Here is a 27,879-nt window from a genome sequence, read left to right on the forward strand (position 1 = left end):
CAGAGCGCTGCATTCTGGTACGGTTGAGCTGGGCTGAATGGGCCCCTCTGAATGAGTTTACTCTGTACCCTTTTGTCTGACGCGACAGCAGCGAACCCTCTGGATACATTTCCCCTCGCCCGTAGGCGCTCTCATGCCACCCGTTTCCTCCACCTTTTGTCTGTGGGTTTCAGACAGTGCCCAGTTGGCAGCAAGGGGGGGGTTGTGTGGGAGAGATGGCATTGCCAAGGGACCACGTATCGCTACGTTGGGGGGTTGGGGGGAGGTAGAAACGACATAATTTGGGTTTGCTTGGGGTGTTTTACGCCTGTCGATTTTTGACGGGACATGTAGTCAGTCGGAGGGTGTTTTCTTTCCAAGGGAAATAAGGAACAGCAGACAATGACAGGCAGACATATTGGCTTCCTCACACATGCTGATGCAGTAGGCTTGGGTCTGCTTACCCTCCGATTCTTTATCGCTGGTGGGTCACAAGCCCACAGTAGTTGGCATTACTTTCTAGGGGTCAAAGTTCAGCATGTCATTTGGAAACTTTGTACCCTGCCAGTGTTGCTTCCGAGGAGTGAGATGTCATAGCATGCAAACACATATCCAGATAATCATTTTTATTGTTGTAGAGTTATTAATTTTTTAACAGTAATATATGAAGTCTTATGTTTAGTCTCACTAGAGGCATCCTCTCTTTGCTCAGGGTTTGGTGAAGATGATGTTAACATATGTTTGTTCTCCTAGAGATTTATTTTTTGAAAAAAGTTGAAACTGTGAGTTTTAAGATGAAGAAAAAAAAACAAACCTAAAATACCTGGAATGACACTATAGATTTTAATTTTTTTTCCCTCTTCTGCTGTTTCCTCTTGTTTTGGATGAAAGCATTCTGACATGGCTTGTGATATCGCAGCCTTAAGGGTTGGTAGACCAAAGATTGTCAGGCACTTTAATCAATAAAAAAAAAAGTAAAACAAAAGTGAACAGAATTTCCAAACGAGGACAACAGCGAAGGATATCTTTTACGTTCGTACCATTTTTTTAGTTTGTTTCGCTCCTATGTGTCCTCTCTGCACAGTCTCATCACCGCTGCTTCTACGTGCGTCAAACCAGAACTCCCTACAGGAGTCCAAGGTCTTACGTCTTATCAGAAAGAAATGGAATGGCAGCGGTGAATGAGGACCTGTTGCCCCTGTGCGATTTGACTACTAGACCTTTTACACATATCTAGATCCGGCTGGATCCTATCATTCCTTGGAGTCGCTTTGGGGCTGCAAGTGATTCTGCTTTTTGAGGGTGAATGAAAGAAGAACGCAATAGCGAAGCTAAAATATTCAAACAGAGATACTGGAGACAACCACTTATACAAAGTTGCACACAAACGTGTCCTGTGTTGGTGCCGAAACTCTGGACAGTGAACCAAAATTAGAATCCAGTGCCTTGTGTTAAATCTCTTCATATTACCCACACAAGTGCGGCACAAACCAGAGTGAATCAGCAGGCAGTGTTTACAGGTTGTAGCTGTGTTTCTATACTTGCTTGGGATGAGATTTCTTGGGCAGTTTACTGTGTACCTGCAAAAGAAGACCATGATCCGATCTATACTTGTTGACAACTTAAATTGTGTTTACAAGCATTGGTGCTGAGCACTTTCACTGATCTTCATAAATTGATCACATAACTAGATTGGATAGTCTAAAATATGCTAAAAATCTATTATTCACACAAAATCATACCTTGGTCATTAATAAGGAGTATGTCAAACTTAGGAGTGTTCCGTGTTCTTTGAGTTCCGTTAAGTGCTCAACCACAATATGTATCAGAACATCTCTACATGAAGACATGCATCGTTACAATGCTTATATTGGCGTGCAGAGTGAATTACCCTGAAACATCAGACAAAAGACTTGAACTAAAGCTTCATCCTAGCAGTCATGCATCATTCTTACCAACTACAGTAGCATCAGAACCCCCTAACAGATATCGCCCGTCACCAACATCTCTCCACGCGAAACATCCGGTGAATCATTTCGGCTTTGAAACATCTACGTTCAGAATTAGTTTGCAGTGTTTGATATTTGATTGATGCTGTTCAAACGAAGGCACAGGCTGTGTCCCAATTTTGCAGACTGCATTTTTTTCTTCCCCATTCTTAGTTACTTTCCCAAAAGTCTAATTGCTTTTGTTGTGTGATCTAGAAAATAAAGACAACTGCTCTTCCAGTCAAGCTTCAGTTTCAGGAGAGTTTCTGTCTCAACATGCCATGCCGTGCCACTTTAACTAACAACATGAGGTGGCAAAATGGCAATAGCTGTGATCTAAAGAGGTAGAAGGGATAATTGATGGTAAACCTTTCAGAAGTTGGGACACAGCCTTCAGTCTGTGTTAAAGTTTTATGACTTTGGCCCTTTTTGGTGTCACTTTTCTTGGCTGTGGTTTCTTTTGCACAGCTCAATCACAACCTTTAACACTCCCTGCCTCCTTATTTTTGATAAACGTCTGATTTTTTTCATATATTTATATATCAAATGATATATACCTAAAGGAGGGGTTTTCTCTTTTGTTTTGTAGTGTGATCTTTAGTTTCTCTGAAAGAGACCTGGCTATTGACTGAAACTAACCTAAACATTGATTGAGAGGAATTGTGTTGCAACTTGTGAATCCAGACACTGTTAAGAGAAAAATAAATCTGATTGGGTGAATCCTTTTAAATGAGTCATGCCTTCATTCATTCAAGATATTTTCTACAAAAGCAGTTATTCAAAGATACTCTCGTGGATGACCACAAGAGGGCAGATTGGGACACAGACCAACCATCCTGTCCTGCGTGAAAGACAAAGATGGCTGTCCAGGTATGTTTACACATCATAACACACACACACAAATTGATAGTGCATGAATGACATAATGGACATATTATAGATCACTACATGCTAATCTATTTACTTGACCTTGTACCATTTACTTATAGCAAATTATCATATCACAACGGAAGATTAGACTAAATATCTACTTGCAATTTATCTGCTTTGCTAATGGGGTCTATAAAAAGTTAAGTTGATAAGTGTTACGTTCAAAGGTATAATATGCTTACAGACACATGCAAACCACCACAACTGCTTGATCAATAATTTAGACCACTTTCCATCTAGCCAAGTGTCCTTTCCAGCATGACATCTCTGCTATACCAACTCATCTAAGTAATCACAGGATAATGGTCTTTAACCAACTTGTGTTTGTCAATCACAGAGCACTGAGAATGCATAGCTTCAGCTAACATGCTGAGGTATTTGTTGCCACGCTCCATGCCTTGATTCACTGTGTCTTGGTGTCAAGTTCAAGTCAGTCCTATAAGGGGTCATTGCAACAAGAGGGACTGCACAGGCTCAACATCAATGACCTGATTGTTGCAGTATTAAGAGCTGTGACATTACAGTGCAAACGCTGCGCTTCTATAGCGTTACAATGCTAAGCGTATTGATAGGGAGGTTTAACCTGCAGGCTTCAACAAAATATTGATACATGTCCTCAATTTAGCATTTCAACACACCCACTTCGGATATACAGCCGCGGAAAAAATTAAGAGACCATTTAAAAATTATCAGTTTCTCTGGTGTTATACAAATACAAATATTGTCATTTAGACTAGAGCATTTATTTGCAGTACGACAATGTTCCCCAACTCTGAGGAGTGGTTTTTCCAGCAGAACAATGCTCCATGCCACACAGCCAGGTCAGTGAAGGTGTGGATGAAGAACCACCAGATCAGGACCCTGTCATGGCCAGCCCAATTCCCAGACCTGAATCCCATTAAAAACATCTGGAATGTGATCAAGAGGAAGATGGATGGTCACAAGCCATCAAACAAAGCTGAGCTGCCTGAATTTTTTTGCGCCAGGAGTAGTATAAAGTCACCGAACGGCAATGTGAAAGACTGGTGGAGAGCATGCCAAGACACATGAAAGCTGTGATTGTAAATCAAGGTTATTCCACCAAATATTGATTTCTGAACTCTTCCTAGGTACATTATTGTTTTAAATGAATAAGAACTTGGTTTCTTTGCATTATTCAAGATCTGAAAAAACTGTCAATTGTCATTCTTCTCCAAATAAATGCTCTAAATGACAATATTTTTATTTGAAATTTGGTAGGATTGTTTTCAGTCATAATAAATAGTAAATCCAGAAAAACTGATCATTTTGAAGTAGTCACTTCCGCGGCAGTATGTTTGCAGTACCAGGGTATGGAATCTATCAAGTTTGATCAAACTTTAACCTGTTAACCATAACTAATTAGATTTTTTTAGACTTGTTACTCATGATCTCTGAATATCACTTGTGCATTCAATTTGAAACCAGTGGCTTATTTTCTCCTTTCCAAAAACACCATGAGGAAAGCTATGACTAGTCTGTTTATGCCATTCTGAACTGTCTGTCAGTCAGCCCCAAATCCACCACAGTCTGTAAGACAAGTACCCTGTCCAAAAATAACCCCTCCCCAGGACCCCAGAACATGGTGACCTCTTCCCCCTCCCCCACAACCCCCTCCCCTGCTTTGCTCAGCCCCCAAAGCTCCATGTCTGGGAGTGTCAAGCACAGGCGCACACAATCACCAGGGGGACTGAGGGGGTTACCAGGAGTGTGTTCATCTCACACTCGCACGCTCCCACAAACCCACACGCACCCAGGGATTCAGGCAGAGCTGCCAGAGAGACTGCTCCTCCGCTCTAACGCTCTCATGGAGACGGGTCATATGGCTGCAATGCTGGGGGCCTCAGGCGAGGACACCCACACCACCCTGGTGCGCCTCGAGAGGACCATGATGGCCGTGGTGCGGGAGATCACTGTGGACGTCAGCAACTTTAAGCGGACGGTGGAGCGGCGCCTGGACGAGGCATCCGGGAAAAGCGGGCCCCTGAGGGACGCTGTCACCCAGCTCCAGCAGGAGAACCAGGAGCTCAGAGCCCGACTCCAGCAGGAGAACCAGGAGCTCAGAGCCCGGCTGGATGAGCTCACACAGCAGGTGGAGGACATGCCCGTGCTGCGGCTCGAGCAGAAGGTCCCCAGGATGAATGGCGCACAGCACACCTCGGCCACGCGCACTTCCTCCAGTCAACGCACTGAGGAGAGCCACCGGAGCCTCGCCACTCACTCTGAGGCAGTCTTGAGCTCCGTGTCAGGGGTGCACTACCAGAAGAGTGCCAGTGCTACTGTGGAGCCTCAGCCCACTGCACATTCACCCCCTGGTCCTGAGTCAACTCTCTTTAACTCAACTGCTGGTTCTGTCCATGATTCTACTGCTGGTTCTTTCCATGAATCTACTGCTGGTTCTATCTCTGAGTCATCTATTGGTTCTCACCATGTTTCAACAACTGAGTTTATCTCTGATGCATCTTTTGGTCACGTTCATTCTCCGACTTCTGATTCTGCCTTTGAGTCAACCACTGGTTCTTTCCAACATCCTGGTCCTGATCCCGAACCTGTTCTGTCGTCTGGTCCCTCCTCTGAATCCATCTTTGGTTTTCTTCCTGATTCCCGCCCTGGATTTGGTCATGATCCCATCATTTTCAAAACTACACCTGGCAACGGCTCTGATTCTACCCATGATTCCGACAGTGGGTCTATGTCGACCTGCTCATACGTTACACAACAGGCTTTCAGCTCCAGCGCAGAGGCCACAGTCTTCTCAGTGTCAAATGTGAGTAATTATTTGATGCTTCTGCAAAGTAAGACATTGCAGTGCTTAATAAAATGATGCATATGTATGTAGCCCACATGCACTAGAGACTGGGCTTCACAACCAAGTGTCTTGGTCCTTCTCATGCTTGCATTGCCACCCACATGCCATCCACCATCCAGACTCTTTTTTTAAAACCTGTAAAGGTTGTGCTGCGAACCTTGTTGTGAGGGTCTCTGTTTTGGTGTTCAGTTCTTTTCATGACCAGCTGTGCCAAAAAGGCCCACAAGAACCATTTAGGCTTCCTGGCAGATGCATCAAAGGTTCTTCTGTGCGGACATGTCGACGGGTCTTTTTCTCGTGAGAGTAAGGCGATGTTGAGACGTTATTGATATCTGATCCAGTTGAGTTGAGTTGTGTGGAGCAACATCAGACGAGAGGGTGTGTCAGGGAGCGCGCAGCTGCAGCCATAGGGACACACACTTACACACACGGTCTTAAAAATCTGCAGCCATAGGCACACACACTTACACAAACGGTATACACACACTTACACACACGGTCTTACACATCTGCAGCCATAGGCACACACACTACGGTCTTATACACAGACTTACACACACGGTCTTACACATCTGCATGCATGCATGCATGCAAGCATGCTGTCAGTGTCCATCATCAGTGCTTAAGGTCTGCTTATGCTGGCTCTCTGTGATAAATGTGTACGATAAATCCTCATAATTCAGTCTCATAGAAAGAGTCACATTCTTCCTATGATTAATCTCACGTTCTTCCTATGAGACATGCTGCTTGTTGTTCCTGTGACACTGTGGGAAGAAAAGACACTCTTGGGACTTAGACTTAGACTTAGATGCTACATTTCCTACTGCCCAGAAACACATAAACACTCACATGCACCTACAAACTTAAATTCCATAGAATGCACTTGACACCTAAGGTCAAACTGTCACACTTACTCACAAATCCAGTCGTTCACAGTACCCAAATATATATATATTTATATTTATATATATATATATATATATATATATATATATATATATATATATATATATATGCTTTTGAGCATCTGTCTTGGTTGTGGTGTGATATTACTGAGAGCTGTTGGGTCGGCCGTAATCTTAGCAACAGTGGGCTTCTCCATTGGAATGTGGAAAGATCCACACGCTTCCTTGTGCCAGCCAGGCAGATGTAGCATGCAGATCCCTGTCACTCTCCTCCTCTGCAGGTTCAGAGGCCCACTCTGATCCCTCTGGCCATTCCTCTCAGTCCACAAAAGGCCACATGTATTTTTAGTGGGGTCTGATTGATTGCGTATTTCCCTAAAGATTTAGCCAGTACTCTCCTGCATGGTCCAGGGCATGGTCTGCATATGACAAACACAGTATTATCATGTGCCCTGCTTAAGTTCCAGTACCTTTACCACTATGGTGTGTATATATTAATTGTATAGTGGTAACGCCTCCATTGCCTAGTGACATCAGATGGATGCATTATACCAGGAAGTGAATGATTAACTAGAGGCTTATTATGACATGCATGAGCAAACCATGCCTTTAAATACTAACTGAGCTCTGATGCATTCAAGATCTTCATGATAACGACACTGAGCCAAAGTAAGAGGCTCTCTAGCTTGTCTGCCTCTCGGGGGGAGTGCTCTGTTGCAAGCTAAGGTGTCTGCCTGAACTGCTGAGGCTGGTTTTCCATGGTTCGTCCATCCACAGGCAGGCTAACCAGCTGTTCTGCTCCGACCCCAAACACCTCCACAACAACTCAACCCCCCAGCATTCCTAGAAGCTGATGTCATCTGCCTATCACCAAAAATATCCCATCACTGAACACCGACATATGCAGTTTAATGGAGGGATGGAGGGATGGGGGGGGGGGGGGGGGGGGGGAAGTGATATCTTTCATCGCCATGGCAGTCAAGGAATCAATACATTTGTTTATGACTGTAAATGTCTCTTCCTGAGGCAACAACTAAATCTAATCATGAGGAAGGAAGAGACTGTGGAAGAGGCACTGGCACTTTTGTAACCTTGTTTAAGGGTACTAATGTTTCACTGGCAGCTCCTTTGGCTATCCCACTGGGAAAGCAGAGCTAAATGCTAGTGGAAAGTCATTAACTCATCCCAACAGCTATATATGGGGATAGTGTTAGTCAGATATTAATGCAGAGTTGATGACCAGTTTAAAATAGATCAAGTCCAGAAATACACAAGTGCTGGTAACGTTATGTCCCTTCCATTTTTTATGGAAATGTGTAAGTATACCAAGCCACAGCTGTATTTATTTTTTTTACCTGAGGGTGTGAATGCATCATCTTAAGACAGAAGCCTGACTTGGAATCCCCAGCTGGATATTGGCATTTAGTTTGGCCTTTGACAACGCAATTAGACTAATTTCTTCCTTGCTCCTAAACTGCGCATTTAAATAAATGCTCAAGACAATATTCTACTTCAACATGTGCCGTTAATAATGAAGTAATTCAGAGTGTGTCACTTGGTGGGCGTCACTAGTCCTGTGTTGTTCTGTTCCTGAAGTTCTGCTTCGATCTTCACTGCAGAGAAAGGTTCTTCTGTGGTCACTGGGTCACGTAGAGCAGCTCATGTCCGGTTTGAAGTGTTAGTCTCAGAACCTTGCCCTCACTCTACCCATGGCTCTCTTCCATCCGGATATTTCACGTATGCATCTAAAAGTAGCAGTTGACGCCAGTGGTGCCAGTTGACGGCAACAAACAGATTATTAACAGAACGGAAAGTTTGAATCCCAGTCATGATACCTGAAACCTGGCAAAACTGACACGGCAGATTTCCAAAAACCCAGAGGTGGTTTCCACTAATAAAGCAAGGAACCTCTTACAGACATGAGAGGCTGATGAGTAGACATAGTGGTAATATGAATTTAGGGTGGAGGCAGATGCTGGAACATATTAACTCTCATAACAGTAAGTGTAGTGTAGAGTAGAGGAGGTGATAGCCCCAGCTAGAATGGAGAGGAGGTGATAGCCCCATTCAGAGTGGAGAGGAGGTGATAGCCCCAGCCAGAGTGGAGAGGAGGGGATAGCCCCAGCCAGAGTGGAGAGGAGGTGATAGCCCCAGCCAGAGTGGAGAGGAGGTGATAGCCCCAGCCAGAGTGGAGAGGAGGTGATAGCCCCAGCCAGAGTGGAGAGGAGGTGATAGCCCCAGCCAGAGTGGAGAGGAGGGGATAGCCAGAGTGGAGAGGAGGTGATAGCCCCAGCCAGAGTGGAGAGGAGGGGATAGCCAGAGTGGAGAGGAGGTGATAGCCCCAGCCAGAGTGGAGAGGAGGTGATAGCCCCAGCCAGAGTGGAGAGGAGGGGATAGCCAGAGTGGAGAGGAGGTGATAGCCCCAGCCAGAGTGGAGAGGAGGTGATAGCCCCAGCCAGAGTGGAGAGGAGGTGATAGCCAAAGTGGAGAGGAGGTGATAGCCCCAGCCAGAGTGGAGAGGAGGTGATAGCCCCAGCCAGAGTGGAGAGGAGGTGATAGCCCAAGCCAGTGTGGAAAGGAGGTGATAGCCCCAGCCAGAGTGGAGAGGAGGTGATAGCCCCAGCCAGAGTGGAGAGAAGGTGATAGCCCCCGCCAGAGTGGAGAGGAGGTGATAGCCCCCGCCAGAGTGGAGAGGAGGTGATCGCCAGAGTGGAGAGGAGGTGATAGCCAGAGTGAAGAAGAGGTGATAGCCCCAGCCAGAGTGGAGAGGAGGTGATAGCCAGAGTGGAGAGGAGGTGATAGCCAGAGTGGAGAAGAGGTGATAGCCCCAGCCAGAGTGGAGAGGAGGTGATAGCCAGAGTGGAGAGGAGGTGATAGCCCCAGCCAGAGTGGAGAGGAGGTGAAGGCCTCTAATCCCTCTGCCAATCAGGACCCAATCCTACTGCAGAGAGAGAGAGGGGGAAAGAGAGCACAGGCACACAAGGAGGGCAGGCCATGGAAAGCCGGATAGGGCCATAACAGTCACAGTCTGTTATGAAACAGTGATACAGTTTCATTTGGTCATCAAGTGTTTATTTCCATTGCACACATACGTCGCATTGCATTGTGTCAGCATGTGTGTTTCTGTGGCCTTCTACTCCATGGTAGCTCTAAGAATCTGTCCTCTACCCCACAGGGAGATATCCATGATGACGCACCTACAACACAGGAGCCAATTACCCAGAATGGACATGAGGAAGACTTAGGTATTAGCCAAAGTACGCACCCAAACATACACATCTGCATAAATAAATGAAAGAAACAAACACAGTGAAGCCCATGGATTCATGAGGCAGATTAAACATGCATACTAAGTACTATCTACTCAACTTCTCTCATTCATTTTCTAAAGTTCACTCACAGGCCTTAACAGAGCCTCAGTTCCCAAGCTCAAACGTCAACGGGCAGCACGGGACCCCATTGAGCCTGTTCAAGCCCCAGGCCCCCGTTTCACCCCCTAGCAGACCCCTAGAGCTGGGCGTCCCCAGGAGCCCGAAGCTGCTACCCCGCCCGAACCTCTTCACACCTCAGTCACCCAACTCAATGTTCCGGAAGCCGTTCAACCCTTCGGCCTCTTCTGACCCTGCCTTTACTGCTCCTAAACCGGTACCTGAGTCTCCGAATAAAGTCGGTGAGTGGAGTGTCTTCAATGAGTGTACACTCATCATTCATTACTTCTATTTTACTGGCCTATTTTTTATGGGGAAGGTGCTATTTGTACCCCTGTGTAAAGAGGAAGTTACACACCCTGGCTTACGAAGTAAATGTATGCTATTTAACACCACCGTGTAAATAGCAACACAGACACTCCTGTATAAATACTGACGCATGCGGTTTGAACCCCAGAGTAATTGCAAACATAGTGCTTTTCGCACCCTGGTTTATAAAGATCACTAGTATTATCAAAACAATTGTATTTTGGGAAGGTCATGACTTTAATTTGCTGTATTGAGTCCCACTACCTTATCCTGTTCTGATGTCCACAGCAAAACCATGGAGCCCAGGTCTAATGAAGAGGAGCATTACTTTGCCCAAATTACCAGGTACAGGCTGATTAGAATGAGAGTGTGGTGTTAGTTAATGTGTAGCTGATGCATTGCATGCATTTTCTAATGCTTCCATCACTTTAATTTCTTATTCGTTACACCACATACAGACAAACCCTCACCAATACTCTCCAGTACTCCTCTTCCTTTGTCCAACCTCAGCCCGTCAACAGATAAGAGGTCAGCTGAATAACTACGCACTAGAATATGATCAAATATTTAGGTTCAAAGTCAACTCAATATTTTTTTCACCATCTCATCTGTATGAAAAGGAGAACTGATTTTGGAGGAGGAACCCCTTTTGCCATTGTTCCAGACAAGAGGCCTGAACTACTTCGATCTCAAACTCTGCCAACACTACGGCCCCAGGGGGTCCAAGCCAAGCAGGCCCTCTTCGAGAAGTCGGAGTCTACTCTTAACAAGTAAACACTGCCCTCCAGTGGCCAAAATACTAATTTCACATTTTCCAGGAGACATCTGAAACGCCATGTACTGTACTTTAGATTTAGTCAATTTGATGTCAAAAAGTATCATTAAATCATAGGCCAGCTCTAAACAACTAAAACATAACTGCCTGACATAAGGGACCATTTCCTTGTTTTCTACAAGGCAGATGAAATCCTTTCCCACGAAACCCTTTGGAGTTGTGCAGAACTCCAAACCCAAACTGGCCCGCTCAAATAGCTTTGGGGGCAGTGCCAGTAGTATAAAGGCGACTCTACTGGAATGGTGTCGATCCAAAACTATTGGATACCAGGTAAAACAGAAATCAGTTTTTTTGCCCTCTTTCTCCTTGCATTTAAGTTGTTTCCACTGCAATTACAATTTCAACTTCCTCAAGATTAAAGGTGTAAACATTCTCATTTCTGCACTTGAACATGTACTGCACACTCTGTTAATTTTACGGATAAGCGTTTTATTTTTTTTAAGCATTTGACAATATGGCACTTGCTACCCTAGGACATTCAATGTAATAGTATGTCTTCTCTGCCTTCTCCCCAATAAACAGCATATAGACATACAGAACTTCTCATCTAGTTGGAGTGATGGAATGGCTTTCTGTGCGCTGGTCCACTCATTCTTCCCCACTGATTTTGAATACGAGTCCCTGAACCCAGCTAACCCCAAGAGGAATTTGGAAGTGGCTTTCACCATGGCAGAGTGAGTGATGTGACAGAGTGGGAGTCACCCAGTGTATGTGAAAGTGTCTGTCTGACCTCTTCCATCTCTCCTCACAGGAAAATGGCTGACTGTATGCGCCTTATTGAGGTAGAGGACATGCTGGCCATGGGTTCTAAGCCTGATCCCATGTGTGTTTTTACCTACGTGCAGTCCTTGTACGCCTGTCTGAAGATATATGAATGAGTTTCCTCTCCGTAACAGTGGCCCCTCCTTCCACATTAATCTCTGTGTTCTCCTTCACCAAAGTCTTTGGAAGTGATCCTTGCAAGTCCAATTACGTCAAGAAGAGGATAAAGAAAACAAGTGTTTTACAGATGGCTATGCATATATTTGGTGTTTGTTTTCAATGACATTGCTTCAGTTGTATTTGATATAATGACTGTATATTCTGCATATTCTGATGTCTATTCAAAATGATCTGATATCAAATCACCAATATCTTTGAGCTGATGTGATGAGAGAGTAAAGCTAAACATAAAGCTGGTGAAGATAGAGAAAAACAATGGTGAGATGATGTGGATAATTGTGATGAGTAAGAGGACAGGTAGATAAAGAGAATTGGAATGTGACCATGGAGGACAAAGGGAGGTGGGCTGTGTTTGACTCTGCAGTACAGAATAATTGCAATAATAGTCAGTGCTGTAAAGGTTTGTCCTCAATAAAATGTCTCGTGCTTGTCGTGATAATGTAGCGTTTTGCCAAAGCAACATTTTTTCAGAATAAAGCACTGAGTAGTAAAAATTGAGATTTTGTTTAGCCCTACATTTATTTCAGACCGTATGGACAAAAGCATTCAGTCAGACATCCTCCAAATGTTTTAAGGATCGCATGGCGGCTCTGAATACCTATACTTCCATCGTCGCTGTGTTTCTCATCCTGCTTCACAGATCCAGTGCAAAATACATAGCCTAGATTTGACGGAGGGACTGTCTGTCATCTAACTAATCTTACTTGCGAGTAATGACACCACCAGGTAGGGAGTTTGTGTATTCTACAGCCATCAAGCGAGGAAATGAACTCAGACATCAGTCAGTTTGTCCGGAAAACATCCATAAATCGCATCCAAGCCACGCCCTTTGCGTTCTTCGGAGACAGTTTAACATATCTTTCAAAAATACATTTAAGTTATAATGTCGAAGTTATTAATATAACCTTTTTTTTTTTTTTAAAGATTGTAGGCTATGATGTACGATAGGCAGAATTGCAGAGACGGAAGTTCTGAAAACATTGCTAATATTGGCTATCACAACGTTAAGCGTTATTCATCTGAATAAATTGAACGGCGATAAAGTTCACGAGCACACAGATTACTAAACTAATCTCGGGTTGAAATGATGTTGATTTGGAGGCACTGTTGTTCACCGTTTTTAATCCCTTGAAGCAATATCATCCCTGAGATAACATTTTGCCCTGGATATTAGAATATCAGAATGAAAGATGAGAGGAGGATTTTCCGCATGCCATCCATTCAGCATTTATTTATTTGTTTGTTTGTTTGTTTAATTATTTATTTGCCGTATTGTGTTGCTGAGATGAAGTAAGAAGTTATAAAGACATCCTTTGTATTCTTATCCATCGGCTCGCCAGGGTCCTTGACCCATGAATGACAAAACGTGTAGCCTATATAATATATCCCCTTTGAGCATATTCTAAATGTGAATATGGGTTTAAAATGAAGAGTTTGCAGTCACCGACGGTGTGATCCAACTATGTGATAAACAAGACAGACAACAAACATTTCCGCCCTGGATGTTCCAAGACTTTTGGAAGGGTGATGACGAGGAGCGTAGGGAGGGGATCAAAGGCGACAGGTTATTCGTCAGTCTGTCATACATCAAGATCAGCGGAATGGTTCAGACACCTTAAGCCTCAGTGACAATGATGGTAACACCTTGGTAGAATGGCCGAGTGGGGTGGAGAAAACGCGCGTGAATAAAACAGGAGGGTGGCCTCACGCGTCACAACATTTCAGCAGTGGTCTCTTACAGCAAAGAACGTGTTTTCCAATTCGCACAAATTCAGTGAGGAACTCGTGGACGTCGCCAGCTCAATTACTCTGTATTTAATCTGTAGTAATGGCGTTGTTTGTTGACCGAACGTGTATATACATTCAAAAACGCACCGAAGACATGGTGTTTGATTTGAATCAGGAGTGTCTGCAGTTCTCAGGTAAGGCTTGTAGTACTTTCATGTTTAAAAATGTGTTTACTCTTGATGATTCTTGATGATCATTCTTCTTTTGCATGAAAAGTTCTGTTAAAGACGACTGCATTCAGGTATCACTTTTTACTAATAAGGAAAATTGTTTAAATAACGTGATCTTACAGATGGATTCAGGGAACAAGTGATGTCCTCTCCTGTTTCTGAAAAAGGACCTCCCGAAGCCCAAAGGAAACGCAAACGAACTATATTCAGCCGTGCGCAATTATCCAAATTGGAGCGCGCATTTGTGGCGACACCTTACCCAGATATCACTTTGCGCGAGAGACTGGCTGCTATAACTCTACTTCCAGAGAGCAAAATTCAGGTTTGAAAAAAATCTTTGTGTAATATAATATTGCTATTAGGTAAATATATCTATTCATGCTGTCATTTGAGGAAATCCGTAAAAAATAGGGCAGTTAAAACGGCAGTTTCTAGATGTTAACCAAGATAAAGGACGGTAAGCTTCTACTGAGGAGTAAGCTTTCAGTGAATAACGGACCACACATTCCTTCTCTCCACAGGTCTGGTTCCAAAACAGGCGTGCTCGAAGTATTAAAAGTGGAAGGCTGAGTAAGTCTGTTAGAAATGGTCCAGGCAGAGACTCCAGACTTTCTTTCCCACCATCAAGTGAGCATCCCCATCTCAACTCCACTGTTACACCTTCTGAAACACCAGGAATGTGGAGCAGACCAGGACAGCACTGTGCCTCACTCCGAGACCAGAACGTCAGACCAGGCTGGTCAAAACAGAACATGGGTCCCTGGTCCCAGATCCCTGCCCAGCCTACCCAACCTCTACCACCCATCTCCCCTGATCTGCCTGAAGCATTGCCATGGATACCAAGTCAACCACTGCAGCCAGGGACCCTGTCCGAGAAACAGGACCACTTATTTATGAAAAATTGGAACGATTTCAACCAGGCCTTTACCTCATCACGAGCATTTCGATCACCACCAAAGTGTGCTTACTTGGACGGGCATGTTACCATGTCTGTGGACCAGGTGGTCCCTATGCAGACACATCAAGTTTACTGGGAGAGTCAAGGCAAAATGCAGCACCAGACCCCAGCACACCCACAGACATCCCTGGGGGATATCTCAGATATAATCTACAGTGCTGCAGTGGTGACAAACCTGGTGGATTTCTAAGTGGTTGTTAAGGATTTATGAGAACTCAACATGATAACGAGACTAAACAGACTGTAAACTCTGTGATTTCATGGTGCATTTTGTATATGTGTATTGTTTATGTGTCTCTGTCTCTCACAAAATTTACTTTTTAGACTTTTTCCACACTCCTTTGTTATTGTAATTGCACTGTGTCCTCTCTATTTACTTTTCCACCTTCTTATGAGGATGGGCAGGGGTATTTATTCAGATTTACTGTAAGTGAATACATTATTGGACATTAACTACATCTAGATATCATGTTCAGGGGATAATTAAATCTCAAATCATGTAATTCTATGTATCATTTTCTTAGAGTCTACATTATATACTGAACACATGCCGTTTACATACTTCTTACATACAGTACATCTATTGACAATGAGAGCTTCTGAGAACCTCAGGTTTCATGTGATATATTGGTTAAGATCCTTTTAAAAGCATAACAAAGTAGAGTCAGTAAAAGCAGGGGAATTGTTTTCTAGATATTCTAGATAAATATTTTCTACATGTAATGTGGATGGATATCCTACATAATTAATGATGAAAATATATATATTTTTTTTAATTGTAAAGCTCCAATTCAATCATTTTAAAGAGGTCTTACATTCCATCTGGAATTATTACGTATCAAAATGTTGAATTTGACTTGGATTATTATTGTGAAGATATAATTGTAGATATTGTAGTTCCTCTGACCCACTGGACACTGATCTCTGTATCATAATCTCTAAAGCCAAATCATCTTCAAATAAATAATAAAAAATCCCTAATCTGGGTGTTAAATCCAAAGTCTGTGAGATATATTTTGTGCATGATTTGGCCTGTGTGTTTTCTACATACATCTGTGAAAACTGAATACATCTGTATCTACTGATTTTCGTTACCTTTCAAACTGAGGACCAACCAGGGTTAGACCCATCGTGATTTTGTGTTTGAAGCAGACGACCCATGTTGTCTGATTTGGCTTTTTGAACCGCCTTAAGAGGTGGGTCGGGAAAGGGTGGATTTCAATGTAAATGGCAGAACTCAAGCTGCTAACAACCCCCTGACCATTTTTATCTCTCATGGCTGATGACCCTGGTCCTATCTGAATTCATGGCCTGGGATTTACCCGTGTTGACTGACTTGGTTTGAATTGAGAAAAGGAGAAGGGTTGAACATTGGTCAAATAATCCCTGGTCAGCGGTCTGAAAGAGGTAGGCCCTATGTCCGCTCTGTGAGATATGGGGGTCTCTGACTAGTCAACCATCTTTCTAACCTTTATATCTTCATTCATTTTTAGTCTGTTCATTTAGATATCCCTGCCCTGGGAGGAAAACTGTAAATGAACAACAATATAAGAATAAAATAAATATGTTACAAAGCATATACCACAACCACACTGCTATTCTGACGAGAAGAGTGTTTTCCAAGTGGTTTCATGGCATTGTTGGACTATGGAAACCAAAGAATTTTAAGGTCAACTAATCTCTTCATTTCCAGGTCAAGGATCTAATATTACAACATTTTAAACTGTGGTTCATACTTTATATGACTCAGTCACTCGTGTTAATGTAGGCTACTTCCATTCATGTTGTTTAATATCAATCAGTTGTCAATGATTTTAAACAGAAATTCAGTATTAAAGCAAAAACACGTGTTTTGCAAGAAGGACTATTTAAAAACTATGTAGGCCTAAAAGGTTTTTAGGTCCTTTGGATAAGCCCATTGGGAGTATCTTTTTGTGTCTTTAGGTCATACCTGTAATTGTTTTTTCCCCCCCATTAGTCTACATACACTAGCCTACTCTACACGGACCTTCTGATTTTAGGGGTAATTATCTCTTCTTTGTAGTGTTCAGGGTCCACATTTCACTAGAACAGGTATTTTTGTCTGTAGATTAGCTGGGAAAATAGGCTTGTGGAATATTGGTTTTGATGAAAATGTATAGTGTTTGGTGTTACGTTTAATTTATTTTCTTACAATATACCCTACCATGCGTCTCATAACACAAAAAGCTGTACCTGACCTCAGACAGTCAGATATTGACCTCAGAGATTGAATTCCCGAGCGAGGCCGTTTGACTTGGGCAAAGCGTTGAATCCGCGAACGCGCAACGAAAGAAGCTAATCCAAACATGGCAGCCTGTGTCCTACGACGAGGGCTGCTATCTACGTTTAGTAAAATCAATAAAAAACACACGTATCGAGTATTATACGTCGACTTCAACAGTAAACACGACCTGCACAGACGTAGGTTATTGTGCTCAACATGCAACGTTTTCGACATACAGCAAAAACGGTTCATGTCATCACGGTGAGCAGTTGGTTTAACATGTCAGCTTACGTCTGCTATGCTAGCGAAGTACCCATCTTGCTTGCAACGCATAGTTGGCTTTGTGTTCTGCAAGCTAACATCAGTTAGCAGGGGACATAGTGTTGATTGTTAGCTAAATATTTAATATCATTCAATCAAACCGATTGGTTTATGCGATGATGAATGTATTGTCATTCTTTGGTTTCTCAGCAACTACGTTAAATGTCGATTGCTTGGTGTTAGTTTTTAGTTTAGTGTGGCTAACACTAGCTTTCCAGATAGCTGTAGCCAGTAGCTGATTGTTTTGTAACGCTGATTGCGCCATGATTTACATGGGGCAGGATAGGAGAGGTTCGATTTATATCTTCTGTGTGTCGTTAATGTTTCCCCACACAAATGTGAACGGTATTTTGTATTCCAGACAGTCACGTATGTATCAGTGAGAACTTACTATCGAGCTAACGTTGACGTTGCATAGCTAGTGTTTCTGCTCCGACGCTAGGCAGGCTTTTCGCTGTAATGTTTTGACCGGGTAAAACACAGCGAACAGTAGTGGATAGCTTACTATCTTGTGTAGTTCTCCAGAAAGCTAACTTTGGTTCATTGTTACAACACTATTTCAACCGGTTATATTTTAACCAAAAACCAGGCCCAAGTCGTTATGTCATGGCAGTTGTAGGTAAAGTTGGATCAAGTCAACGCCCCCCTATTTGAGCATTTGCGGCACATGGCTTGGGCATAACTCGCAAGGCTGGACAAGACACACAGTCCTTCTCAGTCAACTAACAACTCGTACATTTACATAACCTGTGTTCGGGGAGGTGCGAGGTAGTCATGTATGCCTGTCATACTTTAACGCCAGTCTACCATATGAATGTCTTTACAGTTGCAATATGAATCTCCTGATCATGTGTGAAGTCTCCAGAGTGCATGCCTCTTAGCATTTATGATAGTTGTGGTTTGATCACGTTTCAACAATATTTGCTTGTTGTTTTTGATTGACAACCAACAAATGGGGCTGCCTCTACTGTAAACACGTTTAATCCTTATCCTCCCCCTCACGACCACCAAGCTCCTGTAGGAACTGGTAATAAATAAGGAACAAGATGATCCATCTTTTGCTATGCTCTTGAATATTCTTGGAAAACAACATTAGATTACACAATCTGGTTGTAGCCTAGGTTAAGTCAGATGACCTAGAGATAATGAATGTAATATGTTATAATCCAGTTTTCTATTAATATGACCTCTCCCTGGATCATGCCAGAGCAAGGATTGGTGTTCAGTTGTCAAGGGAGCTACATGATCAACAAATGTTTCTCTAACATCTTTGTTTTGCTTGTGTCTCTCTGGGTTCTTCTTGATTGTTGTTTGTGTGGTATGTTTGTGTGTCTTGTCGTCTGTGCTCTGTTGAATGTGTTGGTCAATAATAGGCCTGAAGGAAAGGTGCTGGAGACGGTGGGAGTATTTGAGGCACCAAAGCAACATGGAAAATATGAAACTGGACAGGTGAGATTTTCATCACAAGCAAGCTTGCTGATGGTGCTTCCTAATATTTGAATCACTGAGTAGTTTAATGTGGTTGTTGATAGAATCGTTGCAGTGTATTTGCTTTTTTCACCCTCTCTATTGTTGTCAGCTAAGAAAGAGCCTTTCTTTGTGAGTGTGTGTGTGTGTGTGTGTGTGTGTGTGTGTGTGTTTAAATGAGAGAGAGATGCATCTTTAGGTGTCTGCGCACATGAAAATTATATAAATGTTCTGCCTCTCAGCTGTTTCTGCACAGCGTGTTTGGCTATAGGGGGATAGTGCTCTTTCCTTGGCATGCCCGCCTGTATGACCGCGATGTCTCACCACAGGCCGCTGAAAGGTGACAACTGCCCGGCTCCTTTCGGAGAGACTACCTTTTACCCACATCCTATGTACAACATAGGACTATATGCACACAGACATGTACTGTATCTATACCTTTATTAAATATCTATTTTGTTATAACACACATATAAATAAGAGGAATTGTACATCATGTTTAAAGGAATGTTGCGGTCTTTACAGTAGCAGTTCAATTTGGTTTTGTTGTCTCTGTTTTCTCTAGTAAGACTGAGCCCCCGGGAGCCCATGGGGCTAAAGAAGTGAAGGGGAAAACCCACACATACTACCAAGTGTTGATAGACACTAGAGACTGTCCTCATATAGTAAGTTATCCTACCCTGTTTCACAGGCATACACACAAACATCTCCATCTTTACAGGTTTGCTAACCTTGTCACATCATGTGTTCAATTTGCAGTCTCAGAGATCCCAGACGGAGGCAGTTACGTTTCTTGCCAATCATGATGATAGCCGGGCACTTTATGCTATTCCAGGTACGACTCTTTCTAAAGGTGTATTTTGATTTTTTCTTAATGACTGTACTATTTAACATGTGAGTGTGTGACTGTATGGTAAACTGTGTAAAATGCAATTTATTTGATTTAATATAAAAAATAATAATAATGTAATGATTGTTTCAACAATATGAATTATTAAATGTAATGTTTTTGCTATGAACTGACTAACATCTTAACAGTATTTTTTAGCATTTTGAAAATCCTTTTTTACTGTCGTGATCTGCCAACGTTCTTTTGTTTTCGGTGTGTCCTTTTGTCACAGGTCTAGATTATGTCAGTCATGAAGATATTCTTCCTTATAACTCCACCGATCAGGTCCCCATTCAACATGAGCTGTTTGAGCGATTCCTGATGTTCAACTCCTCTAAAGGTAGGCAAGATATGACTGCAAACAGCAAAAACAAAGGTGAATTTTATATTTGTGTATTTTACCTAAAATGTTTCACATTTCACTTTTTTTTTATTCGGAGAGCATAAATATAAGTACTGCTGAACAGTGGTGTTTTTTTTTGTATGCTGCCAGGGGAGCAAGTATGTCATATAACTAATACTGACAGCCCTGCGTGGCATTAAACAAACAGTGTGCAGTTTGTAATGGGTATTCTTTGTGTCCTTCCTGGCAGTGCCCCCCTTCGTTCCCAGAGACACTTTGCGGGCATGGCAGGAGAAGAACCACCCCTGGCTTGAGCTGTCTGACGTGCACCGCGAGACCACGGAGAACATCCGTGTCACCGTCATCCCTTTCTACATGGGCATGAGGGTAGGTCAGCTCGTATGCCAGGCACGAGCAGATATCCCTACACCAAAGACGAAAAACATGAATCCCCCTCCATTATCACTAAAATGGATCAACTGTCCTAGTGGACACTATGTCACATGTTTTCAAAGTCACGTATTGATGAAATTGATCATGATGTTTGGTTATGTTGTCAGGTGCAGTGAGAAGCAATCAGAATTATTTACTATTCATCAGAAAATACTTTAAACAACATTGGGGAAATGAGAAAGAAAATGATCAAGTGTAAGCTTTTTCTTCACTGCAGCAGTTTTTTTACCCTGTCCACAAGCCATTGTTTTTATCCAGTGGTTTGATATCTTATTCCACTTGACACCGTCACATATCAGTCAAAATACGGTAATCCTCCCATTCAGATTAGTATTTATGAGGACGCAATGAAGAATGTTTGACCCTGTTTGACCCATCACATGACGTAGTTGATATTGGCTTATTCACTTATTGAATAGCCATGTGTGTGCAGTTTAGATACGAAAAACAACATGGCAATTCACAACATGTTCCATTTATTTCAGGAAGCACAGACATCTCATGTTTACTGGGTAAGTATTTTTTTGTCTTCTTCCTGTCCCACGTATTGTACTGTATGCCTTTCTCTCAACATGTAGACCACAAGTAAAATGTCTAAATAATTTGGTAAATTAGTATGTGCAATGTCGTAGCTAATTTTGTTATTGCAAGAGACTTCAATTGACTTCTGAAATCCAACAGAATTGTTAGTTCATATCTCTGTGCCTAAATGGAATTTTGTGTGTGTGTGTGTGTGTGTGTGTGTGTGTGTGTGTGTGTGTGTGTGTGTGTGTGTGTGTGTGTGTGTGTGTGTGTGTGTGTGTGTGTGTGTGTGTGTGTGTGTGTGTGTGTGTGTGTGTGTGTGTGTGTGTGTGTGTGTGTGTGTGTGTGTGTGTGTGTGTGTGTGTGTGTGTGTGTGTGTGTGTGTGTGTGTGTGTGTGTGGGCTGTTGCAGTGGCGTTACTGCATCCGCCTGGAGAACCTGGGCAGCGAGGTGGTGCAGCTCAGAGAACGTCACTGGAGGATCTTCAGCCTGTCGGGTACCCTGGAGACCGTCAGAGGGAGAGGGGTTGTAGGGAGAGTAAGTGACCTTCCTCCGACTAGGCTAACCCTAACCCTTACCCTAACCCATACAAATGGCTGCTTAAATTTGTAAATCTTATATTCAGATATATATTTAATATACCGATTTATAATATAATAATATATTATAATTACATAATAATTTCCCCTTCATTTCTACCATAGTTTTGTGTGGTTAATGTCTTTGCAGTGACTCCAGTATTGCTGGCTCTAAAAACCCTGTAAATGAATGAAACATGTAGTGTGTTCAGTCTAGTAATGCCATGTAGTGTCTAGTAATAAAAGTAATGCCATGTAGTGTCTAGTAATGCTATGTAGTGTCTAGTAATAGTAGCAATGTCATGTTGAAGTGTGTTCTGTCTAGTAATGCCATGTTGTTGTTTTTGCAGGAGCCTGTGTTATCTAAAGAGCAGCCAGCCTTTCAGTACAGCAGTCATGTATCTCTCCAGGCACCCAGTGGACATATGTGGTGAGTTATATGTCTGGCGGAATAGATTTCAGATTTATTTCTGTTTAGTGTGTCGTAGAACATCTAGAAGCAGGGCTTCTACCTGAACTTAGTTCAAAATGTACTCAAACATATACATGTATACATTTATTTAAATTAAACAAAATAACTGGTAATCAGATTTTAACATAACAAAATAAAAAACATTTACTGGTTGCAGGTTGAATCACTCAGATTTACATAATTTTAAATGTATCATTTTTTTTTTACAATTACTACTTTTGCAAGGAATGTAGCGTTCATAAAAAATGTAATTGAATGTTGTGTCTTATTGTTTTGAGAAGTGTCATTCCCTGTGTGGCAGTTATTCAATAAGTTGTTTTAGTTTTTTCCTCAATCCATGAACGATTACTGAAATCACATACCAGCCTTAACCAGTCACTATCCGGTCAATAACCTGATGGTCAGATTCACCTCCCATTGTACATACTGTACAACGTCTTCCAGAATAAGTTAAGGATGAGCAAGTCACCCTGAATGAAAGGAACCGCCAACATCTTTCCTGGCACACGACTGCTGTTGGGTAGAACTGAGTTTCTGAGGAGATTTTTTTTAAAGATGATCGGGACTCGTATATGCTTTACAGTTGGTATTTTTCATGGGTAGAGGATGTTATGTCTTAACTTGGAGACTGGTTGTGTGTTAATTTTACCAAACGGTGGTTTGAATAATGCATTGGAGTGACGTTCCTGTGTGTAGTTTTGACCTGTGTAAGAGAGTACAGTAGTACACGGCAGTGACAGGCGGCTGGCCGGCTGCTGAGTATCTGACGGCGCGTCTTCTGTATGTCGCCCCTGCAGGGGCTCCTACCGGCTTGAGAGGCCCAATGGCACCTTCTTCGACGTGCGCATCCCGCCCTTCTCGCTCGAAAGCAAGAAAGACGATACTCCCAACGGCTTCCTGCCTGGGCCCTTCACCTCACTGGCCTAGGGGCCGACCTGAGCAGCCCTGTACCTCCAACCCCCCCACCCCCCACTCACCAGTTCCAACTCCCCATACACCCTCCAGCTTCTCCTCAGTCTCCCCTCAGTCCTGGTCTTATTTTTTAACTCCCTGTGTTCTTTCTGCCATACCTGCTCTTTAAAACCAATCTGACCTATTGAGCTTCCCAAGGTTTATAAGCTAGATTCTGAGCCATAAAGATACGTGTAGTTTCAGACCGGCGAACTTGAAGATGCACTTACAAAGTTATGTTTGAGACATGCATGTCTCAGTTGATAGGAAAGCTATTTATGAAATAAAACTGTTGTTAGCATACTTCAGCATCTATCCACAGTATTATATGATTATGTATATTAGGCAGTTCATAACATGTATTATCTTAATACATCATGCTGAGTCTTTCATGTATTTTGGTGTAACAGCATTTCTGTTCATGCAGTAAACGAATTTATCTATAATTATTCTATGTAATTACAAAGTAATCTAGAAATCGTTTTTCCACTCCCAGTTGTTCATCTTCTCTCTCTTTAGTTCATCACCTAGGACTTTTACCAGTTGCTTATTAATTTAACCTTTCACTAAGATGATGTGGAAGCTAACCAAAATTATTTATAATCGAGACTGTAATCAGACATCATGACTGTGATGTCCTCTACCTTTTTTAACCCATATTGAGCCACAGGACATCTTATCCACACATATCCATAACTGAATGTAAGGGACTTTGTGTTGCAATTGTGAAGTGAAATTTTTACTGTGAAGTGTATGTGTGGATGGCGAATGGCCTCCAGGAAGAGACTACATAGTGATGGACATTGCATTGGAAAAGTGCTGGTTGGAGGCAATTTGGTTGGAATAAGCACAGACGAAGCTGTGCAAATATCTGGTGCCATTTGTCAGAATCCGATGCATTTCTTTCAGTGCAGGTTTATAATATCTTTGTTGGAGATATTTAAGTTATACGATGATTCCCCCTATAAAAGCCTTTGATCCTGGTATTAGGAAGTGTTGCCACATAGAGTTGAAGCTGCTACAAGAATTACTCCAGATGAGGATTTTAATGAAGACGCTAGGCAGTGATGTTAATGTGCTGAATCCAGCTTGAACACTTTCTGGACGTGAAAGCTAAACAGATGCTGCTCCCCTGTACTGTTTTTGTTCACTGGGATATCACACAATCAGTTGTTTAATAGTTTTAACATCCTTTGCTTTCTGTAGCACTCTGTCAGCCTATTGAGGAAATATGCCACCCGAGACCTCTCCTAGAGGTCCTCCGTGTACATTTTGTAATTTAAGTGTGTTATGATATTTATGGTAAAATATACATAATATGATTGATCTTGGAAGAGTGACAACCCCTAACGATGTGTTGCTGCTGCCGTGGATTGGGGCTTACACTTCTCTTTGATTTTGATTATTTTTATTTAATTTTTTTCTTCTTTTTGTTTGTTTGATTGTTGTATGAGATAGGGAAATTCAAGTGATGCTGAATGTGTCTGGCAGCAATCTCTGTAAGGCTCTTAAACTTTGAGAATAATGTAATAAATTGAATAGAAGATTGTGTACTTGAGCTACGGTGTCATTTTCTCCAAGAGTTCACTTGATAAAAAAAGCCAAGTTCCTTTTTCAGTTTGCACAAGAAACACAGTATACACTGGCAGTTTATTGAATACCCTCAAGTTAAAACAAACACTGGAAGAGCACACCCATTCCATGTCCATTAAGAGTAAATGTCAGGTTCACAAGAGCAGGTCAGAGTCAGGTTATATTGTAACCCTCCTCCACAATGCCATTGGCAGTCCTTGACCTGTGCCACGCCTGCAGGTGCAGCAGTTTCTGAAATGTCTTTAAAAGGCAAAGCTAGTTTTGTGGATGGCGTTTCTCTCCGTCTTGACCTTGAATGCATCTGTGGGGATGATCACTGACCACTGTGTCCACCTTTCATAGGGGCACGTTTTCCTTCCAGAGGGCCAACGGGGAGATGTTTGACGTAGCCATCCCCTCCTTCTCCCTGGACAGCCACGGGCACGGCGACAACCCCTACTCCTTCCTCTTCTGAAGTTTCACCCCTTCGGTCTTCTTTTCTTTTTCTGTTATGCACACCCACGTGCTCAGTCTGCTCATGAGCAAGTTAGCTGTGTCCTTCTCACCAGACTTGGCGAGAGTGTGCGAAATGTCTTTTAAGACTTCTGAGATTTTTTAAATCTTGTTGAGACCACACAATGGTTCAAGCTTGGTTTGATCAAGCGAAACGTGTTAAACTGCCTTTGGCCAAGCTGTGTTTCAGACACTTTATGTTGTCTTCGTACATTTTGTGTAAATAAGGGCTACATTCTAATTCTAGTCCCTTGTGCACTTTTATCATGTTATGTCTTACAGACTCGTTTTAGAGATTTTTACTCCGTTTGAATGATGGACTTCGTTCTCTCCTCTCACTGTATTACCTCAGTCTCACCCTGACCCATACCAGGTGCTGAACAATATTTAAAAATAAAACAGGTCAATTAAGCAGATTTATAAAAAAAACATCAGGGACATCTTATAGTGCACACCATCACTGGCAAGTGGACCTTTTCATGATAAGCCATTTTTACTACCTCAAATACAAAGCTGTGACCACACAACTTGTTCTTATATACACACCAATTGCTTTCTGGGCACATTTACCTTATTGTGAAATTATCTGGAGATGTAACGTACAATGCATGTTTGCCTGAATCTATTACTGAAATTGTAGAAAAATGCATTGCAAATTTGTACACTAGAGGACAGTGTTGTCTTATCATGTAGTAGAGTGGATAGTGATTGGCGTTTATTCCACTGAAGGCTACAGTTTCTAAAAGTAAGACCTACATTATGGCATATCATGTCAGAGTAAGTCAAATGGATATTTGTTGTATCTACTGGTGGGACGTTCCACAAGCAGCAAATGTCAGCTTGTGCTGCATTACTTTAGTGGCATAAGAGGCAGAAAAAACCCACGGCCATACGACTGATACAGAAGGGAAAGACTAATAACACAGCAACAGGACTGAGGATTTGAAAGGCAGTCTAAACAAATTCAAAGACCTGAAGTGTCCTTGCAATGCACTGTATACCTGTGAAGCATGGTGTATTATTGGAAAATCTAAATATGGAAAAGAGAATTAACCCCTGCTTCAGATTTAGGTCTCAACTTGAGATGCATTTTCAAAGGGACAGTTCTGTCTCCGTGAGAAAGGGGGCAATCTCAGTATGTCATTTGCTAAAGAGTGAAGTGAAATCCTGTTTGAATGTGAAAAGAGTGTGTTGGAGTGAATTAAGGTAGAATCTTGTAAAACCAGAAAAAAGAAACAGAACAAAATGTAACATTGTTACTATTAACTGCCACAAGTCTCCTCTCAACAATAAATTTGGATTTTCTCATAGCATAAGTGTCAGAGTTTTGTTGTTACTCTATTTTATGTAAAAATTGGAAAATATGTGTTTTGGTAAAACTTAGTTTTAGGAATACATATTTGCATTCAAAGCATAAATATTGCATAATGCAGAGCACAAAATGCAGAAGTACAGCTGACAAGTTAAATATGTTGCAACCTGCTTTCACACCACATAATCTATACTCACATGCTGCCTGTAACAACCCAGTGAGGGGGCATAGAAAAGCCTTCAGGTGAAGCTGTGTGGTGCCTGTGTAGAGCGGCACAAATAGATTTAGATCAAATGTTTTGTTCGTTTGCACCAGTCTACCCGTTAAGAAAAATGTAATAGCAAGCCTCCTTCAAACTGTCTCTATACCTCCCCATGGTACCTTTGACCTTTTTCATGTAACTGAAATGGGTCTTGTGTCTGGTGAGGGAGCACCATGTCTACAGGGCTGTGCATATCATTGTCTGTGCCCCCTCAGAAGAATTGAACCCCTTCATTTGGACACGAAGGCAGTGCCACATCCCCCTCTAATGTAAATTCTGTTAAATCCATAATAAAATATATGACAAAATTCAGGTTATCAATTTGATACACAAACCCATTCATTGTCAGTAGATTGGCTCTATGTGTTTAAGTTAGCTTGTGTCTGTGAGAGAGTATGTACTGCCTGTTTATAATGTGGTTGTTTGTGCAGGGGAGAATTCCGCGTTGAGAGGCCTAGTGGGGCCCATGTTGACGTCCGTGTCCCCCCTTTCTCCTTGGAGAGCAACAAGGATAACAAACAGCCCCCCTGCTGGGTTAAGCTGGTAGAGTAGAAGTGATCATCATCGTTTCAAAACAAGAACAGCAGGATCTCCCAACAAATCCAGCTTCACCAGGATGCACTGTCCCATATCTGTTAAATTCCTCAAGGTCTCAACATTAAAACCTCTCAGTTGGAAATTAAGTTAACTTTCTGTACTAGTTTTGAAGTCACTGTGCACATTCCATTTCAGATAGGAACAAGGAAAGAATCTGGAAATTCACTGACTTTGGTATGCTGGTTTTTTATCAGTTGGTCACAGGTATTTAGCCCAAAACAACAATTTAAACTTGCTAGATGATAAACTGACATATTTTAACCACAAAGTGAAAACATTTTAGATTTTTGTCATTCTAGATGTGATTTATAGTCAGGCCGGAT

At 42.3% G+C, this 27,879-nt stretch overlaps 3 protein-coding genes across 6 annotated transcripts; all 3 read left to right on the forward strand.

Annotated features, from left to right (window-relative positions):
- The first annotated feature begins 4,580 nt into the window (after positions 1 to 4,580).
- On the forward strand, positions 4,581 to 12,641 carry LOC308362616 (uncharacterized protein). 2 transcript variants are annotated; one of them, XM_080835346.1, is made up of 9 exons: positions 4,581 to 5,682; positions 9,805 to 9,886; positions 10,021 to 10,299; positions 10,655 to 10,711; positions 10,825 to 10,894; positions 10,987 to 11,136; positions 11,324 to 11,471; positions 11,724 to 11,875; positions 11,953 to 12,641. In XM_080835346.1, the coding sequence occupies exons 1-9, from the start codon at positions 4,723 to 4,725 to the stop codon at positions 12,077 to 12,079; spliced, it is 2,025 nt and encodes a 674-aa protein (XP_080691472.1). In that variant the 5' UTR covers positions 4,581 to 4,722; the 3' UTR covers positions 12,080 to 12,641. The 2 variants fall into 2 exon arrangements, with proteins under 2 accessions (XP_080691472.1, XP_080691473.1); XM_080835347.1 differs by having other exon boundaries at positions 9,805 to 9,874.
- A 951-nt stretch (positions 12,642 to 13,592) lies between these two features.
- Positions 13,593 to 15,249, forward strand: sebox (SEBOX homeobox; the record flags this gene model as incomplete). The annotated part of the gene is made up of 2 exons (XM_080844943.1): positions 13,593 to 14,423; positions 14,623 to 15,249. Exons 1-2 carry the CDS (start codon positions 14,244 to 14,246, stop codon positions 15,247 to 15,249), a joined length of 807 nt encoding a protein of 268 aa, XP_080701069.1. The 5' UTR covers positions 13,593 to 14,243.
- Positions 15,250 to 17,366: 2,117 nt separating this feature from the next.
- LOC308361260 (polymerase delta-interacting protein 2-like) lies at positions 17,367 to 27,571 on the forward strand. 3 transcript variants are annotated; one of them, XM_080833552.1, is made up of 11 exons: positions 17,367 to 17,565; positions 18,999 to 19,074; positions 19,335 to 19,432; positions 19,658 to 19,757; positions 19,852 to 19,927; positions 20,214 to 20,321; positions 20,575 to 20,711; positions 21,263 to 21,289; positions 21,711 to 21,836; positions 22,228 to 22,307; positions 27,391 to 27,571. In XM_080833552.1, the coding sequence occupies exons 1-11, from the start codon at positions 17,387 to 17,389 to the stop codon at positions 27,509 to 27,511; spliced, it is 1,128 nt and encodes a 375-aa protein (XP_080689678.1). In that variant the 5' UTR covers positions 17,367 to 17,386; the 3' UTR covers positions 27,512 to 27,571. The 3 variants fall into 3 exon arrangements, with proteins under 3 accessions (XP_080689678.1, XP_080689679.1, XP_080689677.1); XM_080833553.1 differs by lacking the exon at positions 27,391 to 27,571 and adding an exon at positions 25,236 to 26,576; XM_080833551.1 differs by lacking the exon at positions 27,391 to 27,571 and adding an exon at positions 23,147 to 24,851.
- Positions 27,572 to 27,879: the final 308 nt, after the last annotated feature.

Source organism: Sprattus sprattus (genome assembly GCF_963457725.1).
Source record: "Sprattus sprattus genome assembly, chromosome: 1".
NCBI classification, from domain to species: domain Eukaryota; kingdom Metazoa; phylum Chordata; class Actinopteri; order Clupeiformes; family Clupeidae; genus Sprattus; species Sprattus sprattus.